We start from the raw sequence: 14,351 nt of genomic DNA, 5'->3' as shown, positions 1-14,351 counted from the left end.
CTGCACAAATGTTGTAATAGTAGCTGCAGAGAATAATACATTTTTGGGGTTTTTTTCCGCTTCTCTGTTGTGAAGATATTAGCAATCAAAGTATTTGGCACTTAATGTGTTAACTTTTTTTTTTAAGTTCAAGTGGGTGTTATCAGACAGTTTTCACTGGGGGTGTGCACTTCTTCTCCCTCTATGATGTTGACCAATTATAAGCAGGCAGCAACACTCAAAGGAAAGAAAAACACGCCCCCACCATAGGGTAGAGCAGAATTCTCAGTATGTGAGATATAATAATTCAGCCCTGATGTCCTGGTCCATTTAATGTCTAGTCGCTGCTGCGCTTTAATTAGTGGTGCACTCAGCAGCTCCGTTCACAGTGTTTACATTCAGCTAAGCAAAACACAGCTAATTGGGTAGCCGGGTGCTGGACCCCCACAGATCTGCTACTATGGATCTATCATGTAGATACATCATCAATACTGTATTCCCCAGAAACCCCTTAAAAGAAGCACTCCTCCCATCAAAGTTTGTATCCTCTTAATATATTGCAATCATCATATTATATAGCTCTGTGTACTTACAATTGTTCATTTTTCCCTTCTACCCAGGTAATTCTTCTATTTTCTCTGCTCTACACAGAAACAAGAAGTCTCTTGTCCCTGTATATCATTCTGCTCTTCAACCCCTGGCCCAGCTGCTCCACTCCTCCCTTCTGCCAGGGACTTTTGCAGTAATTCATGACTCATACAGGGAAAACTGATCTCCTGCTTCTACATAGAGCTTACAAGGATTCAACTAGTCAGTTTTTAATCATGTGATGTAATAGACCTAATGGAAAAAAGAAGAATTAACTGGGTAGAAAGGTAAAATGAGCAATTGTAAGTACACAGTGCTATATAATATGATGATTGCAATATATTAAGATGATACAAGTTTTGATCAGAGGAGTGCTTCTTTAAACAGCAAACTACCAACTGCAATAAAGCAACCCTTTTCAATTCAGTAACAGTCTGAGGGGTTGCTGCCACATTTGGGCGATATACTCCACATTTTGCATATGCTCCTGATTGATATATATTGCATTTCGTAGTCATTTTCAAACATTTCCACCTAGAAAAATGGACAAAGTTAGTGAGTCTACTATACCTATGACTCGAGGTTCATCCTTCACCGTATGCCCAATTCTTTGTCTTTCTGAAAGTCATGTATTTTTTTCCTTTTTGCTTTCTAAGTTTATATATATTAATGCATCAGTTATACAGATGAGATTTTTAAATAGCTGCACATTTATTGATTCATTCTTGGCTTTACATTTATTTATAAATTACAAGAATTTTAAATCATTTCACAAAACAAAACCTTTAAAGTCAAAACCACATGGAAACAAAAACAAATAGCAAAAATAAGACAAATGTATACATAAACAATGTAATAAAAAAGGGGATAGTTACCGCAGCAAAACTAGTGGTGACTATGTAAATTTATAATAATTAAAATTTATCAAAATTCAGCTTTCTTAACCCATGTGATAAGACATGGGGGTTACTGGTTTTAATAGTCACATTTGAGCATTTATGCTTCAGACTTAATTTTTTTTTGTACCTTTCGTTCCTACCATATTGTACAAATCTTAAAAAACCCAGTAACAATTAACCAAAGAAAAAATACTTTTAGGACTCCCTCCGTGAAGACTCTGGAAGCTTTTGCAACAGATTGAACTACTTTACTGCAGCTAAAACATTTTAATTCTATTTGTTGATGATATTAAAAATAAAATGAAAAATATATTATAAATGTAATACATATTATTGGATTTCTTTGAATTATTTTATATAAAGTTATGGTCTAAATTCCAAATATTTCAGGACAGGCATACATTTAAATCGAAACTGTTACTAGGTTTTTGTTACACCATCTAAGAGCGGCATTATCTGTGGGCACAGACTTCCAGCGATGTGTCACTTATTGGGCTGCTTGCTGTAGTTTTGATAAAATCCACCAGTTCTCTGAATACTGAGCTCTGTATAACCCCACCCCTACACACTGATTGGCTGCTTTCTGCCAATTTACAGTGTAAACAGAAAACTGTCAATCAGTGGTGGGGGCGGGATTATACAGAGCTCATGAATATGGAGGACTACATGGCAGCAGGATTACTAGTCCTCTAGGGATAATCTCCTGCTGATAAAACAATTAATCAAAACTACAGCAAGCAGCCCAGTAGGTGACACATCGCTGGCACCAGGGTCTCTGACTCTACATTATGCTGCTCTGAGATTAGGTGGCAAAAATCTGGTGACAGATTCCTTTTAAATGATAATATTAAAACTGGGAGGAATTTTTACATTCTAGATTTTAGACATATGCCTTATCAATGAACTAGAGCTACATGTTAACAACCATAGAAATGTATCTTATGTCTACGTACAGGACATGAGCAATATTTGACTACAATATTACTTATGTCTTGTACAAGTAAATAATAAATTTAGAGCATGTCTGTCAACAAATTAGCTACTTTTGTATGTACTCTACATGATGGCTAATTACATTTTTAGTTTTCCCTGTGGCACTTACATTTTAGAAATGCAATCAGGTGAGTTCCATGATTCAGGAACCTAATACAGGCCATAGGTATCAAACATACATCACTATAGCGATGGTTGGAATTACTATGACTCCCAGGTAAAGATCATATTTCCATATATAAACATGTTTTAGCATTGTGTGATCCCATGTTATTTATATCTATTTATCTGACTACTCCTTACAATGTAGGAGAGCGAGGAAGACAACCATAGTAGGGCTAGAGGCAAGAGGAGGGCTGCAGAGGAGGATGCGTCCCTTTATTGGCATGTACGAGGCAGATACTGCTACTGCCATAGTTCTGTAACCAACACATTTCACTAAAATGATGTGGACCGCCTGGAGGAATAAAGTGTAAATTATACTGTAACAATATACTACAGTGGGAGACCAAGGTTAGTATGATCACCTTATCCGAGCACATTCTCATCACTAATAGCTAACATAATGCCTGTGAGGTTGTACGACAACCTAAGATGTGCCTACTTGATGGCTGTCATCTAAGGTATCAGGCCGGCTGTGTCTACTGACTGGTGAGATACTTCCTACAGCTTTACTGCCCAGGGCGAGAGGAGGCACAGCACGACATGGGCACCAAGAAGAGTCAGCTCTTTCTATCACCTAGTCACTAACATGTGGCCTACAATGAAGGTAAGATGAATGAGTAGCAGGGTGCATTGATCAATCAAAGTGAATGATGATCTGTTTGACCAATAGCGCAGCCACAGATTTTGTGCATTGATCTGCTTCATCTACTCTAATCATTTTTGGTGGCACACTACTTTATTATTGTCAGATAACATCAGATCACCTTGTTAGTATCAGCATCTACGTAAGCAACATGAGGGATCAGAAACACACAAAAACTAATTTATAGAGAATATTGTAGAAAATTTGTATTATTTTGGCAACATTTGTAATTATTTAAAAAGAGAAAACATTTTGTTTCTGAATATAAAAATAACTGAAAGGTTGCAAAATAAATCCTCTATAAAGGAACATAGAACTTCTGAAAAGGTAGGGGTACACAGCGACAGGTCAGTTGCAGTAAAACCACAGCGTTACTATGATGTGACCTCAATGTTTCCCAATGAGAAGCAAGGTCAACGCTGGATTGGTCGGACAGATGCCACGTAGCCCTAGCTTATTATTTTTAATTCTAATGCTTTGGGTAAAATGAACACTGGACTATAAATTCAATTATCTCATTGGTTGTTTTAGCTTATTAATCCCCAATTTGTTTGCACAAAGTTTCCTAAAAAATATATCTGTAAATTAATATACAGGGTGGGCCATTTATATGGATAGACCTGGGTGGGCCATTTATAAAGTTGGATCCAAAATGGCCGACTTCAAAATGGCCGCCATGGTCACCACCCATCTTGAAAAGTTCCCCCTCTCCCATAAACTAATGTGCCACAAACAGAAAGTTATCACTAACCATTCCCATTTTACTTAGGTGTATCCATATACATGACCCAACCTGTACTTATCTGAGTAGGGAGTACTTGCGCACAACAAAGCTAAATAAAATATATATATTTAAATTGGTCTTAATTTATCAAAATTGGTGAGCTTGTCTGTTTGGTTGGTGTAATAGACTTTAAAAGTATCATCAGGACGCACACTTGCCTCCCGCTCCATTCAAACTCCTCCTTGTCACAGTCGTGTGGCTAGGAGCGCTGGAGACCAGTGGGGACCCTAATGGAGGATGCCTCTATCCAAAATTACCTTCTATTGCTCGGCTAATTAATTTCCATATTGGCTACAAATGTTTGGTCATATAAATAAATACATTGCTCTTTAATAAAACCGTCACAACTTAATTGCTGTTATTAATTTTAACACAGACTAAACTTCTGGCCCTTTTTTTACGCCAGGGTCTATGTAGAGTTAAGAAAACATAGAGGACAACTTTTTTTTCTATTTTTTTTTTGTTTATACAAAAAATTGTATTTAAAAAAATGTGTCTAAATCCTGTCGAAGCAAGATGCCATGACCGCTGTTAACTCCTTTATGGCACTAAATTCTGGAGCAAATGGGTAATAGCTGTGCAGAGATATAGTAAATGACATGCCAAAAATGTGCCAAAAAAGGACAAATACAGTGAATAAATCTTGGCTATAGTCTGCTAGCAAAATTTAAGCAACAAAAAGTGAACAATGATAGGTCTCAAATATGAAATAAGTATTATAAGGATAAATAAATCAGTCTGATCAATATATTTTAAATAAGAAAATACCCTGAATACCCTATATATAAAAACAAATTAACACATTGCGCACAGCACAATATAAAAATTTCATAAACATCATGCATTAAACAGTTTTTCTCTGTCTAGTTCTTGATAAAATTGTAAGAAATTTTTCCTCTTTCGTTGGGGATTTTGAGGTCGTGGATGCAAATAAAAGAGGAGTTTACAAAGATATTCATGAAGTCAAAAAGGCCCAACTCCAAATAAAATCCTAATGGACCCACCAAAGTTATTGGGATCAATCAGGATTAGTTGGGATCTTTCTGATTATACTGCTCATGGCTCTGTGAGGAATGAAAGCCATGACACTAGTGTGAACAGATACTTATTCCCTTTATTGTATTTCATTATGCGCTCCACCTAAACCAATATTTACAGAATAGCCGCATCCCCGTTAGAGGGTTCAACTGTAAAGCGCCAGTGCTTCAGATCCTATAGGGTATATGAAGTTCCAATCAAGCCTCAGGGAACAGAAAAGCAGTGGGAAACACTTGATTTTCTAAGGCAGGAAAGGGTTATTTACAAAATTTAGCCATTTTGGATTTTCAGACATGGACCCTTAGGGTGAGGGAGGTTTAGGTGGTGTGAGGTTTGTATCAAGTGGTTTAACAAAGGGTTCAGGAAAACAAATCACAAAACCCCACGTATTTTACAATTTCTTATATTTTTCGCCAAAAATGTAAATTCAGAACATACACATTTCAACAAAAACAAATATCAAAAGGACTGGAAAAGACTTATTTTAGGAAAAAAAAGTGCTAATGGTTCAATATTCAATCACAGAAAAGATATATTCAGCAACAAATGTCTCTTCACCCTGTCCTCTGCATGCGTCAAAAACGCATGGCCAACATTTTTTGGTACCTATTTCAGAACTGAAATTTTAACAAAATTCTGCCCTTCAATATCTTCCAGAAACCTATATTTGTCTACTAGTCCTTATCCCTGCAAAGTGAGAGTTGCCAAATTAGCTTTTAACTGTATCTTGTGTGTTAGACACTCTAGTAACAGCGTTACGGTGTCTGGACAGTGATGTATTACACAGAATTATCTGACAAGCCAATTTAATAGCTTTTACAAGGCTATATTGCACTTTTACTGGTAGATTTAAGGTCTACGAGATTTGGCTACATAACACCCCTCCAAGCCACACTCTCACTACACAGAAAGCAACTTTTCTGAACTTTTAAACTGGCAGACCTAAATGTTTATGTTAATGCTTAGTATGGAGAGGCAGTATATTGTATAGGGAATAGAAGATCTACTGACTGTCATTAAGGGAATGTAGGAACAGAGTATGCCATATTTTTAAAGGAAACCTGTTTCATGCTCCCCAAACCACGGGCAGCATGAATCAAAGCTTGACTGCAAAATTGGAGCCACTGAGATGTTCCAATGTTTGAGAAAATACAATTAGAAGATCTGGCCAGGAACCATAGGCAGGGACAAGGCTAGTACAGCTGTGTTTTCCAGTGCTTTTTAAAATGACAGGCCTCTCCCATAATGAGAGATCCATCACTCATCCGGTGCCGGATTAATCTCATCTATGGCTATGGTCACCGGCTGGATCTGCTAACTATATTTCCTTTGAAACTCCACAGCATTTCACATGATATTCTAATTTTGTGAGAAGCAGCTGTGTATATCATTCACACAGATAAGGCCCCGTATGCATATTCCCTTATTTTTTAAATATATGACTGGTGCTGGAATGCCCAGAAAATTGTTGGAGGTTCAGGTCCTGAGAACATTACTGAGCACTCAGAAGACTTGTCAGAAGTGCAAAGCTCAGGAGGCAGTGGCATTTAGCTCCCGCTTCAGGCCATGCATGGAGCGGTGTACAGGCTCGATGGCGATTCTCGGGTTGTACCAAAATTTTGCGACTTTTCAGAACTTTTAAGCCACGTTTTAGGCATAAAAGCTTTGATTGAATTGGGGCCATAGACCCTATAAGAGCATGTAATGCTTGATATCTGTTTGCAGCTGCTATGGTGTGGTAAGGTTTTAATAAATTAGAGGAAAAACATTTGTATTTTTTTTTTTAGAAAATTAATAAGAGCTTCAAAAGTAATTTCAAATGTTTACTGATATGTTTGAGAGAGTTGAACCACTCAATTTTCAATAAATACTTCTTTTTTTTCAATATCTACAAGACATTGTATAGATTACACAGTGCAGCGAACAGACCTGTATGGATAACACGAATCCAAAAAAGAATGGTATGCCTGTATTTTACAGGATAGGATTGTGATCTCCAATCTGCTGCGCTCTGATGGCTGCAAAACCACAACTCTCAGACTACCCTAACATGCAATGGCTGTTGGGTATTCGGAGAGCTGCCCCTCTTTGGCCACAGTTTGCAGATCACAAAGATAAGAGGACTCAATTTTTCTTTAATGTATAACTTAAAAGCAAAATGAAAACCACAAAAACATCTTGTCTGGATTACCTTCCTAAATATTCCTCCTTTTCTAAAGGAGACATGCTCATATGTCTATGAGACATATGCTACATCATATAATTTGGCATGTGCTGTATCTGTGGTATCACAGATACTAAAGTTCAGAGTGTGAACTTGTTATAAATCTTTCTGCTGCTTCAGGCTGTGTAAAGCAATAACTTCAAAATGCGATCCTTCATATAATCAGAATAAAACGTCTTCATTCTGTATCAGTAGCTGCACAACTTGTTTCTGGTGCCGCATGTCATTTAGGGATGTCATGGCGTTCTCCTCTGGAGGTCTCATCAGGGTCGGGCCAAACACAATTCCAAGGTTTTCTGCCCCCATCAGATTATCCTTCTCATTCTGTGTTACCCTGAAATCAAGCATAAAAGGCAATTAAAACTTGATAAAAATGTCAGTGAAAAGTTCTGAATAAGCAATGTTCAGTTCTAGTAATTCCGTGCCCTCACAAATGTGCTTAGCTTAGCCCCTTAAGGACCAGGGGTATTTCCGTTTTTGCGTTTCCATTTTTTACTACCCTTCTTCCCACGGACAAAAGTTTTCTTATAATTTTGTCAATTATGACATGTGAGGGCTTATTTTTTTTGCAGGACTTGTACTTTTGAATGGCCCCTTTAATTTTACCATATCGTGTACTGGAAAACGGGAAAGAAATTCCAAATGTGGTGAAATTGCAAAAAAAGTTAAATTCCACAATTGTTTTTTAGATATTTTTTTTACCATGTTCACTAAATGCTAAAACTGACCTGCCATTATGATTCTCCAGTTTCTCAAGTTTACAGACATCAAACATGCCTAGGTTCTTTTTTATTTAAGTGGTGAAAAAAAAATCCAAAGTCTGTAAAAAAAAAACAAAACAAAAAAAAAAAACAAATTGCCATTTTCCGAGACCCATAGCGTCCCCATTTCTTGGGATCTGGAGTTGGGTGATGGCTTATTTTTTTGCGCGCCAATCTCATGTTTTTATCGATACCATTTTGATGTATATACAATCTTTTGATCACCCATTATTGCATTTTATTGCAATGTTGCAGCAACAAAAGAAACTTAATTCTGGCAGTTTGTATGTGGATGCGTTGTTTTGACGCGCCTGCCAACCGCACGGGAATGCAACAAGTTGCGTTTTGCGCAGACGGCGGGCACGTCAAAACGACGCATCCGTATTCATCTGTATGTCCTGTGTACCCAATGTTAAAGATAGGTACGCAGGACGCATGCAGATGTATGCGGAAGTAGGCGGGGCTTAACGGAGGAAGTACACAGCCCTCCGCAGAGCCCTCGAACGCTAATGTGAACCCGGCCTTAGGCATCCTTCCACAGCCACCGCCTCCCAGACTAGTTCTGCCTTGGGTACTCTAATCACACCTCCCTTGGTCTGCATACAATTCTGTGGTGGGACCATTATGGAGACTATCACTCATGATCAGGGAGGCATGATTAGAAGATCCGAGGCAGGACTGGTCCAGGGAAAATGCTGTCTAGTCCTTCCTTATCATCATATGCAAAGCTGCAAGATTAAATTTCTTAAAACACTGCAGCATTAGTAAATTATACAAAACACATAATTAGGATGCAGAAAAAAACATGCGTGCCACTATATTATTGGTTGTGTTTAGTCAGGCGACCAGACAGGTAGCCTTTAAAGTGAAAAAAATAGATACTTACTTTTTCAGATGGATCATGAGGTACCGAAGAGTTTCGAAATGTGCAGGAGGCAGGAGCATAAGTGATTCATGTATCGCTTCTAATCTTTCATCTGGGTGTGATATTTCTAAAGACAGAATATTGCATACAATACATTATATATAATTATAGTAATATCTACAAAGCCTAAAGGATATGTGGACTTTCAATTAGTTTTGATGTCTTGCAACGCCTTCTCGGTACTGTTAGTTTATAGGAGACCAGGACCTGGACTCCCAAACAGGCACTCAAACTGAGGGGCCGAATAGGAAGTCTGTGGTTCCGCATACTGCCCTTCACAAGCACGAGCATGAGCTAAGCACTTTTTTCCCTCTGAATTTGGCAATTTTAAGACTCCGACTCTAACGGAACAACAGTATTGAACAGGGAATACAGAATAGCAAAATAATTTTAATGTTTATTTACCCTTTAAAGTTATAATGGAGCAAAATGTTTAGAGAATACCTATAGTTTCAGGTAAGGTTTCGGAATAAGCTGATATCTGTGTACATGCAAAATAACTAACTATCTCTGGCCATTATATAACTTATATCTTCCATTTTTCATCTGTTTTCCCCTTTGCAGACTCCAGTTCTGATTTTTTAGTTCCCTCTGAACTAGTGGGTAGAGACTATCAGATATGATGTTGCCTAAACACAGCACACACAAACAGATTGAACCCTGGTCTTCAGTAAAGCACAATGGTAAAAGCAGCAAGACTGAAAACATCATACAGTAGTACTGAGCTGTGTGGCTGTGACTCCAGCACTGGAAAGAGCTGAAACAGTTGCTTGAAGCTGCAGCTCTATTTGGCTGTGTCTACCTGACCTTTCATTGTGTTGAGTGCTTCTTCTTCCTCCTCCCTCCCCTTTCCATAAAGCATAATAGCAGCTGTAACCTCATTATGCTAATTATTAAGAGGAATTTGAGCTGTTTTTCAAGAGGCATGGAGAAATGGAAGTCAATCACAAGTGGAGAAGCAAGGAAATTTCTCTTATAAGATGTATTACACCTTTTCTTATATGCCCCTATATTACCGTATTGATTTTTATAGTTTGATGAAATAACAGGAACCATATAAAATATTACTTTATGTTTGGAGCAAATGGTTACTTCTATTGTAAGATCTGGAGTCATGTTGTAGAAGTAGTAAATGTGATAGTTTACATTCCTACAAGATTTATATTGTTTTATATGTACACTCTTGAAAATTCAAATTGAAACACCAAGAAGTAAAAATCATAGAACTATGGTAATCAAAGGATGGACATGCTAATGATATTCAAATGATAAAAAAGGACACAAATTCTTTAAAACATCTCAATTTATCTGGTATCAACTATAGGAGACACATGCAGAAATACACACGTAAACGTCTTGGCTCTCTATCAATAAGCTTCAAATGGTTATCTGAGGAATGTTCTACCACACTGAATGCAATCCCTTTGCAATGGTCAACCAATGACCTCAAATGTGCTCAATGAGAAATATGACCGGAGACACAGCAAGCCATGGTAACACGTTTAGGCCAAGCAGGCTGCTCATAGTAGCACAAGCAACAAGAGGCCTAGTGTTCTTGTGTGAATAACAGCTTCTGGGACACTTGGGAAAAATGGCAGTACCACTAGTTCCATGACCAAATCAATATAATGCTGAGCTGTTAGTTTACCTGAAATGGAGACTAGAGGTATCCGGCTTCTGTATATTATGTCATCCTGCACCATAATCCCGGGAGTAAGGGAACGAGCTTTAGTGAGACTTAATGATCGGCCCTTGTAAATTGGCCTTCAGCCTTTATTTGAAGTATGGGGCACTGTGATTATGTTATCGTGCCTCCAGTATAACCTTTGCTATAAAATTCTGCTCTTTAGCAAAGTGCAAACTACTTTTTTTGCTATCAGTACATGAAGACAGCCAACTGGCAAATTCTGCGGCCAAATCAGCAGCGTAATACCAAAGTTCAAGTACAGGATGCCAAGTGGGATCACCCCAAAGGAGCACTAAGTTTAGTACCGTCATTAACGATTCTTGAATGTCCTATAAACATCACCATAAACACTGTGTAATATCAACAAAAGAAATAGAAATAACATTAATATTAAAACTGATAGACTGGGTTTTACTCAGAGCTAAGGCCTCTTTCACACTTCAGTTTTTTGCATCAGTTATAATCCGCCAAAAAGGCGGACAAGCGGATCCGTTAGGATCCGTTTTGAGACGGATCCTGAAAATGACGAAATTTAAAGGAATCGCTGGCGAGGAAGAGGAAGAGGAGGGGAGAGAGAGAGAGAGAGAGAGAGAGAGAATTTTTTTTTTTGTCCGGCACCCAGAAAGAATTTCGGGTTAAATCAGTGTCTGGAGGATCCGCCACAGAAAAAAACGTTACAAGCTCCGTTTTGAAATCTTTGAGGATGGTGACGGACAGCAACTTTTGGCGGATCCTCAAAAAAAAACGGATGCAACGGACAACAATCCGTCACAATCCGCCATTAATGCAAGTCAATGGGGAAAAAAACGGATCCTCAAAAAAAATTGAGGATCCGTTTTTTTTCAAAACCTGGCGGATTGTGACTGATTGTAAAAAACGGAAGTGTGAAAGAGGCCTAAGACGAAGGTGGTTGTACATTAGTCAGGGATTCATAGACCAGCAAAGAGACAATCGTTGTGTCTATCCTCGCCATTTTATGCCCTGCACCACAGTATCTTTTTCCTTACAGCACTCCTATAGGTAACAATTACGGCACACTTACTTGCTGCTTCAATAAATTTAGAATATGTGTCATATGTGATCACTGGAATCGGTAAATCCCTGAAATATAATTTCAGTGCCCCAGCGATGATGTTTATGTCTGGATAGGTAGTGCTGGAGAGATCAGTCTTGTCGCCATCTAAAAAGCAAAAAGAGGAATGTCAGATCTACAGCAACACATATTACCGACGGCATAACAACGCCAAATACAGATAAACCAGAAGGTTAATTACTTGTCAATACACTTTTGCAGGTGTAGTGAAATATGAACAAACCCCAATCAGATTCACTTCAATACATCAACCTCTTATTGAGCATGGGACTTGTTGGTAGATTCTCATATTAAGTGCACTAGTATATTGCCGCTAAGTACTGGGTTTACACAGATTTATGACCAATCAATATGGTCTTACATAAGATGGAATTTGTTCAAGTTGGTCTTTTATACCCTCAGATTTTTTAGGTTAATACCAATTAAGGATCATCCTAACCTGTTACGGGTGTGTCAGATGCTGCAGAAAGTCACTCTGCATCTGGCTGCATAAGGTCTCTGCGTTTGGCTTTGCAGACGCCTTCTTAATCCTTCTGACTCTTTGACCCAGTGGCAACCTCCCTCTCTAACTTGACATACCTGGACCTGGGTGTTTATAGACTCCCAGTCTACTTCTGGGAATCAGTGGTGATATTCACATTTCTCTCTGGTGCTGATGGAGGACGTCTGGTGTTACTTCTCTGAGTCTGCTCAAGATGTGCTCCCCTTGTTCGCCTACCCTCTCTGTCTTTAGTTGTAGTTAGGACTAACTAATGCTTACCCTGTCATCTCCCTAACCAGGGCCTATCGCTAAGGGTCAGGCAGGGATTGGTTCCTGCTCGGTGATAGGTGCAGAACCTATATAGGGACATTTAGGGGAGACAGGGTGTTGTTATAGCTGCCTAGGATCTCCACTCCCTACTTCCCTAGTGTTTGGGCTCCCCTCCCTCTTCCCCTTGTGTTGTACTTAGTATTACCACACTGTGTGTGACATAACTTTTCTATTTCCTATAATAGAGTTGTCTTTCATACACTGATGGTATGTTACAATCATTGTGAGTAAAAAACAAACTTTTACAAATGTCAGGTCATTTTTCTGTCGGATATGAGAGCGATTTCAATTAAATAAATTGGTAAATTACGCATAAAAATTCAGAATGATATTGTTCTGATTTGGTCAAAATTGTACAGATATCTGTATAGTTAAAACTATCCTTACATTTTACCAGAGAAGATGATATACTCAACGATTCTTCATATTGTTCACAATCATACATCACAATAATTCATCTCATAAAAATAATCTTTTAATATCAGCACAGCCCCTCATATTTGCCTGTCTGCATTGGCATTGTTGCCTTGCAACTCTGCGGTCATTGGTTTGGCTCTGACCTGGGACGTAAGCAGGGGTTTCCCTATGTTTTCTTAGTCTTCCCCCAAGGCACTCCAGTTAATTCGCTGACTATGAAGTTGACTCCCCACAAAGTAGATTGTTAGCTTCATTGGAGTCACTGATCCTAACACTCTGCACAGCACAGAGGAATACGTTAGAGCTATTAAAAGAACAGGAAATAATCATGGAATTATCAGTAAAAAAAAATGTTGGTATAGTCCGTTGGAAGAATTGTTCCTTAGATAGAATGGTTGTGATGATCGAGTCACTAAGCAAGTTCATGGAGGCCCTGGAAGCCTTTCTTGAAAGACTTACTATGGTATAACAAATTATGCATGCTAGATTCTGTGATGGGACGCTGATCCAGGGATCTAGTCTGACGTCGTATGTGGAGTCAGGAAGGAATTTTTTCCCTAATATGCAGCAATTAACATCTGCCTCATGTTTTTTTTGCCTTCTTCTGGGTCAACCATGTTAGGCAACATGTAAAAACATCTTTATAACCTCTGTCTAACTGATGGAGATACTGAAGTTGGGACACCCCTAAACTAAAAATTGCCTAGTGAATGTTTTAAAAAGGTTGAACTTGATCGACTTGCGACTTCTTTCTATCACAAAATCTATGACTAACCCTGCTACACAGCGTTGTAGAAGGCTCCATGTACCAGACATGGAATGGCTATGACCCTAGAGCACAGATCCCCAGACATCATGTGTGCCTCTGTATATGCAGACGCTTGATACCCAAAGCTGTATGCATACTTTCACAAATCATCGATGTAGGGACTGTATATATCTTGCAAAAACTAAGCTCAGATTCTTTTACATGTGAATTCAGCCTTAATATTACTGATTTCATGCCCAGCTGGAATGAGTAAAATTATAGCAAAACCGCAAGTGATCATTCTTCAGTCTGAGGTTACGGGGAGTCCGAGAACAACTTGGGTGGTAGATATTGACACTGCAGTAATATAGATAAGAGAAATATGTAAAGCATTACTGAAAATACTCCAGGCATGCCTGTATTACCAGGACAGTGCTGGAAATCAGCGGGGGGGACATAGTTTTCTAAAAATATACGTTACTTAGTCAAAAGTATGTCAACTGGACACAGTGAAAGTCTGCGTAACCTGTTCTGGTCATGATCTTCTCGCTGCTCTATTTTTAAACACTTTTCCAGACTTCCCAAATTTTCAAGTC

General features: G+C 38.5%; 1 protein-coding gene across 5 annotated transcripts in view; it reads right to left on the bottom strand.

Moving 5' to 3' along the window:
* Window positions 1–1,256: 1,256 nt before the first annotated feature.
* Window positions 1,257–14,351, bottom strand: part of CHN2 (chimerin 2) — a 438,164-nt gene continuing 425,069 nt past the window's right edge. For all 5 annotated transcript variants that reach the window (XM_073550704.1, XM_073550703.1, XM_073550706.1 and 2 more), the window contains 3 exons: window positions 11,729–11,866; window positions 8,961–9,066; window positions 1,257–7,647 (listed from right to left, as the gene is read on the bottom strand). In XM_073550704.1, the coding sequence (XP_073406805.1) occupies window positions 7,476–7,647; window positions 8,961–9,066; window positions 11,729–11,866 (416 nt within the window). In that variant the 3' untranslated portion in view covers window positions 1,257–7,475. The remainder of the gene's footprint in view (window positions 7,648–8,960; window positions 9,067–11,728; window positions 11,867–14,351) is intronic.

Source organism: Dendrobates tinctorius, unplaced genomic scaffold, assembly GCF_039654945.1.
Source record: "Dendrobates tinctorius isolate UK_male_01 unplaced genomic scaffold, ASM3965494v1 ptg000167l, whole genome shotgun sequence".
NCBI lineage: Eukaryota > Metazoa > Chordata > Amphibia > Anura > Dendrobatidae > Dendrobates > Dendrobates tinctorius.
This window is presented reverse-complemented; position numbering and strand designations above follow the sequence as displayed.